Source organism: Athene cunicularia, assembly GCF_003259725.1.
Source record: "Athene cunicularia isolate RWA chromosome 4 unlocalized genomic scaffold, athCun1 chr4_part2, whole genome shotgun sequence".
Classification (NCBI taxonomy): domain Eukaryota; kingdom Metazoa; phylum Chordata; class Aves; order Strigiformes; family Strigidae; genus Athene; species Athene cunicularia.
In genome coordinates, this window is record NW_020799099.1 from 29,078,591 (window position 1) to 29,084,590 (window position 6,000).

The following is a 6,000-nucleotide window of genomic DNA, read 5'->3' on the forward strand; positions in this document are numbered from 1 at the left end:
CCCCTTCAAATCTAGTTTAAAGCTCTCTCAATGAGCCCAGCTAACTTCTGGCCCAAAGATCCTTTACCCGCTCTGGGACAGGTGCATCCTCCCTGGCATCCTGTATGCTAACACGTGACTGAAAAATCCAAAGCCCTGCTGGTAACACCAGTCTCAGAACCACAAGTTCACATGTTGAGTTCTCTGTTCTTCTTCATCTATCCCTGCAACTGAAAAGATGGAGAACACTATTTGTGCTGCTGACCCCTTGAGCAGTTTCCCCAAGGCCCTGAAATCTCTCTTTAGTGATTTAGGACTTCTCCTGGTAATATCGTAGCTACCTACCTGAAAAACGAAGAGAGGGTGGTAGTCCTTAGGTCTCACTAGAGTGGGGAGTTTTGCCGTAAGGTCCTTCACCCAGGCCCCAGGGAGGCAGAAGAACTCCCTGTGAAGCGGTTCTGGTCTGCATATTGGGCTTCAACACCCCTCAGAATGGATTCATCCAGTCATCCACTACAATGAACCTTCTGGGCTTGGTTTTAGTACCAATCTAGAGCGATCCAGCCTTGGTGGACCTTCATCTTCCTCCTTGTTTGACTCATTCTCTTCATCTTTCTCTGCTTCACTCAAAAGTTCCAGGGCCTCGTATCTGTTGTGAAGGGACACCATGGAAGGTGAGGGAGGTTGGGAGGGAATTTTCCTGCCTCTCTGATCAGGGACCTGTTCCCAGTCTCTCCCATCTCTTAGGTTCCCTATTTCTGCCTGGTAGCAAGAGGGTGAGGGATCATCTGCCTCTTCTGGAGCCTCCATTTGCTCCTGTTGCTTCAGGGGTGCCAAGGTGCTACTCCACCAATCAATTCCCCTTTCACACTCCCTAATACTTCTTAACCTTTGAACCTCTTCTTTTGAGTTCCACCACCAGGCTGAGCAGGCCATCCAGTTGATCGCAGCACACGCAGGTGTTGTCACTGCTGCCCTCCAGCAGGATTGACAGGCTCAGGCACTCCCTGCAGCCCAGAACCTGGACAGCTGCATGTCTGCGTGGCAGCTACATCTGGGTCGCCACGTTCTTTCTGGTGGTGGTTTTGACACAAGTGGAGACCCATGGTTCAGTCCACTCATGGAGGAGGATAAGACGACAACTAGCTCAGATAAACTCTAGACCCAGATGGACTGTGCCCTGTCTGCTCGCCCTGTTTGCACTAACTGACACGCCATGCCCCCGTCGCCCGCACTCCCTGGGGGCTGCTCTTGTACGTGATGGAGCTGGGCGTCATCACTCCAGTCTCTGTCCACTCTTGAGTCCCTGCTGCCCTCCTTTGCAGCTCACTCTTCCTGCTCAGAGGGGAGGTGACTTGAGACACTCCCACTTCCCTGTGCTTCTGCCTTCTCGGCTTGTGGTTTTGCTACGGGTTTTTTGATGCTTTTGGAAGGGTCCCCCCACTGCCATCCTCTTTAGAGCCCCTCTCCTCAGCAAGTCCATGGGACCTGATGAGATATATGCATGGTTCCTGAGGGAAATGGCAGATGAAGTGGCTAAGCCACTATCCATTACATTTGATGAGTTGTGGCAGTCCAGTGAAGTTCCATCTGACTGGAAAAGGGGAAACATAATCCCCATTTTTAAAAATGGGAAAAAAGAAGACACAGGGAACTATAGGCCAGTCTCATCTCTGTCCTCGGCCAGATCATGGAGCAGATCCTCTGGGAAACCATGCTAAGGCACATGAAAAATAAGGAGGTGACTTGTTACAGCCAACATGGCTTCACTGAGGACAAATCATGTCTGACAAATTTGATGGCGTTCTACAATAGGGTTACAGCATTGGTGGATAAGTGAAGAGCAGCTGACACCATCTACCTGGATTTGTGCAAAGCATTTGACACTGTCCTGCATGATATCCTTGTCTCTAAATCAGACAAACATGGATTAAATGAATAGACAACTTGGTGGATAAGAAAGTGGCTGGGCGGTTGCAGTCAAAGAGTTGTGGTCAATGGTTTGATGTGTATGTAGAGCAGTGACAGGTGGCGTTCCTAAGGGATCAGTGCTGGGACCTGTTTAACATCTTTGTTGGTGACATGGACAGCAGCATTGAGTGCACCCTCAGCAAGTTTGCCAACGACACCAAGCTGTGTGATGTGTCAACACACTGGAGGGAAGGGATGCCATCCAGAGGGATCTGGACAGGCTTCAGAGGTGGGTCCATGAAAATATGAATTTCAACAAAGCCAAGTGTAAGGTCCTGCACATGGGTCAGGGCAATCCCAAGCACAAATACAGGGTGGGCGATGAGTGGATTGAGAGCAGCTCTGGGGAGAAGGACTTGGGGGGTAGTAGTGGATGGAAAACTGATTATGAGCCAGCAATGTGTGCTCACAGCCAGAAAGGCAAACATATCCTGGGCATCAAGAGAAGTGTAGGCAGCGGGTGGAGGGAGGTGATTCTCCCCCTCTACTCCACTCTCGTGAGACCCCACCTGCAGTGCTGTTTGCAGCTCTGGGGCCCACAACATAAGAAGGAAATGGACCTGCTCAAGCAGGTCCAGAGCAGGCCACAAAGATAATCAGGGAACTGGAGCACCTCCTGTATGAGGAGAGACTGGGAGAGCTGGGGTCATTCAGCCTGGAGAAGACTCAGAGGAGACTTTATAGTGGCCTTCCAGTACTTAAAGGGGGCCTACAGGAAAAATGGGGAAGGACTCTTTATCAGTGAGGGTAGGGATAGGATGAGGGGTAACAGTTTTAAACTGAGAGGGTAGATTAAGATTAGATATAAGGAAGAAATTCTTTACTGTGAGGGTGGTGAGGCACTGGAACGGGTTTCCTAGAGAGGTTGTGGATGCCCCCTCCCTGCAAGTTTCTAGGCCAGGCTGGATGGGGCTTTGAGCAACCTGGTCTAGTGGAAGGTGTCCCTGCCAATGGCAGAGAGGTTGGAACTAGATGACCTTTAAGGTCCCTTCCAACCCAAACCGTGATTCTATGATTCAATATACTGCTAATGTAAATCGACATGACATTGTTATATTATCCTTTTATTTGTAATGCATTACAAATGATGCATAGCTAATCATCCGTTAGCACACTATTATGAAAACTCATTCCTTTAAACTTAATTTTGAGATAATGAGGAATAATGGCAGCAATACTTAGTGAATATGGTATTTATAAGAATCAAATGCAAAAGACAGAATTATGATTCAAATTAAGGTTCTGATGTGCAATACATAAAACAGTGCTATAACAAAAACTGCAGAATAAAACAAATACAACCATTTCTATGACCACTCTAATAATTTTGCTTAGAGTAGAGGCAATTCTGTATGTACCTCTGGAAGGCTTAATACAACAATTGAAATTTTTACCTCAAAGATAAACATATCTGAAATATATCTATAAGACATATTAGACCTTCAAGTCTGTCAGAGAAAGAATGATGAAAACCTGCAATATATAAGCAAAAATGGTACTATAACATCCAGAATTTTATCCAGAAATTTGTTTTAATTACAACTGATTTTTCACAAATGTGAACCTAAAATGAGCTGTGAACCTCACTTCAGAGTGGCCTTAATATACTGAAAAATAAGACATTTCTAGTTATTAACTGTTGTATCTGCACTACCGCAAAAACACATTCAATCACTACGTATTGCAATGACTTAAAAATATATTAAGTTAAAATATTTTAAGTTGTGTTATCAGAACGTTTAAAAAATAACACATTGTACTTACATCAATAGGCAACTCATCTTTTGTTTTAACACAGTAAGTTCTGTTATCCTTCTCATTTGGATGATCATCTTCATCAGATACAGTTGAAGGAGAATGTGAAGAGGAAGATGTAGTTGATGAACTATCTGAATCCGTATCACTGAATAAAACAAACATGGGAATTACTGACTTCTACATTACTGATAAAAAGAGTGGATACATTCTACATTGCTCAAATACCTTTGGTTACCAGATATTTTTTTCTTAAAAGTATACATTTGTATACAGAAGAGCAGCAATCTTTCCTGAACCTATAACCACTGGACAAGACCATTAAAAAAAAAAAAATCTCAGAAGAGTAGTAGCTTTGGCAGTTCAGAGCAATGGCTAACAACTACAGTGGCTCACTTCGGTTCCCACTGTTTCATTGTTGAATGGTCCATGTGGCATGACAGCAATCACCTCTAAATTCATGTAGTCCAGCCTCTCCCACTTGCTACCCCCCATGTTAAACTCCAGCACCAGCACAACTCCCTCTGTGAGACATACACAGTTATAGTCAAGGTTTGGGGCCTACACTTTATTGGTTTGCAAGTGAAATGAGACATTAGAGTCATGGGAGGATCACTTCAGTATAGTGCCTAGACAAACACAACCAAATTAAGACCATGTTTATGCACTATCAACGTATTTCCATTTTATGCATCACTTTAATTCCCAGTTTCGAACATCATTTAATGTAACTGAGCACACAAAAAAAAATTCAAAGATAATACATTAAACTACCTTCTACAGCTCACAGTGACTCTTCTTGTACAATCCCAACATTAGCATAAAGCTACGTGAAAGTAAATACTTATTCCAAGCAACACATCATGCACTGTGAGGATAAAAAAAATTTCTAATTTTTGCAGAGAAAAGGGATTAGTTTCATAATTCATGGCCTGTCCGAATTCCCTTAGTATGTATTCACTTGGATTAGTAATTTAATATTTCTCACTGGCACATGCATAAGAGATGTTTATTTCCTTAGACTCTTATTATTTCAAGTAAAGAGCACAGTAAGAAACCAGTCCTTCTTCACACCAACATGTTCCTTTTAGCAAAAGTCTAAGTTCTGCAAGAGTTGGTGGAAGAAACAAAGGTGGAGTAACTGATATTGGTGACTGAAAAAACACGTTACAAACTGTACACAAAAATACACCAAGGCAAGCAAACTCTTGTTAAATTGTCTATCCCTTCTTACCTGATCGGGCGTTAACAAAGAAGCATTTAGAAACAAAGTGATAAATAAAATACAAAAAATGCTCTCTTCTAGATTCTTTGGTATTACATTATCTCCTTCAGAGGCAAATTATCTGCTGTTGCATATTTTTTTTCCCAACAAATTCTGACAAATAAGAGCACCTTTCCAAATAAACCTTTTGAAAAAGCCAAATACGGACTTCTTAGAACAAAATCAATGTAGCAGAAACATAAAAATCAGTCAGACTAACAGAGACCAATCAGTGGAAGGATTTTAAAAAAAATAAGTTTGAGATACACAGAGGCAGCTAAGTAAATTAAAGCTATCAAAATTTCTTCTTTGATACAGGAATATCAGTGCAACAGATTTTGGAAGCAAGAAAGACTACAGGTGAAGCCCCTGCTATAGGTCAGGAATTTTACTATCCATCACTTCATGATGTTCTAGGAAAACTTTGAAGTGAGCATACAGAGTATTTCCATATTCAAACTTTAATCTATTAACTACTAAAGAAGCTCTGCATCTTCTTTTAAAGAAGAGATCCTTAGACTTCAATTCACACTCCACTAGCCAGAAGGAGCACATACCCATCTTGTTGCACGGCCGAAAAAGAAAACGCAAACCTCAATGAGAAAGTGTGCAGGCTTCCGACTGAAACAGAGCCTGCATCTAACCAAAGCTGCCTTTCACCAACTATATTGAACACAAAAGCACACATACAAGTAGAAGATGGAACCTTTTACAAAAGCATACAGGTTGAGAAGGACCTTTTCCACTGAGACAACATCAGAGTTAAGATTTGCAGACTCTTTACCTTGAATCCTTCATACTGCTTATTTCAGCATTGACACCGCTGGTGTCTTGTCACAAGTGATGTAGGAGCACCCTGTGACGACCACGTCAAACAAGACATTCAAACGGTCATGGTGGACCAATCATGACGTTCTACAGTGCACCACCACCACCACACTCATGTTTTCGCTAAATTCTGTACCTTACAGTCCCTGTTCCGGAGGCTTATTAATTCAACAACAAAACTCCTAGTGAAATACAACTTGAAG

General features: G+C 42.7%; 1 protein-coding gene across 1 annotated transcript in view; it reads right to left on the bottom strand.

Annotated features, from left to right (window-relative positions):
- NAF1 (nuclear assembly factor 1 ribonucleoprotein) overlaps positions 1-5,767 on the bottom strand; it is a 28,267-nt gene extending 22,500 nt beyond the window's left edge. Inside the window, exons 1-2 of the mRNA XM_026847962.1 lie at positions 5,754-5,767; positions 3,715-3,853 (exon numbers count right to left, since the gene is read on the bottom strand). Coding sequence (XP_026703763.1) covers positions 3,715-3,853; positions 5,754-5,767 — 153 coding nt within the window. The remainder of the gene's footprint in view (positions 1-3,714; positions 3,854-5,753) is intronic.
- Positions 5,768-6,000: the final 233 nt, after the last annotated feature.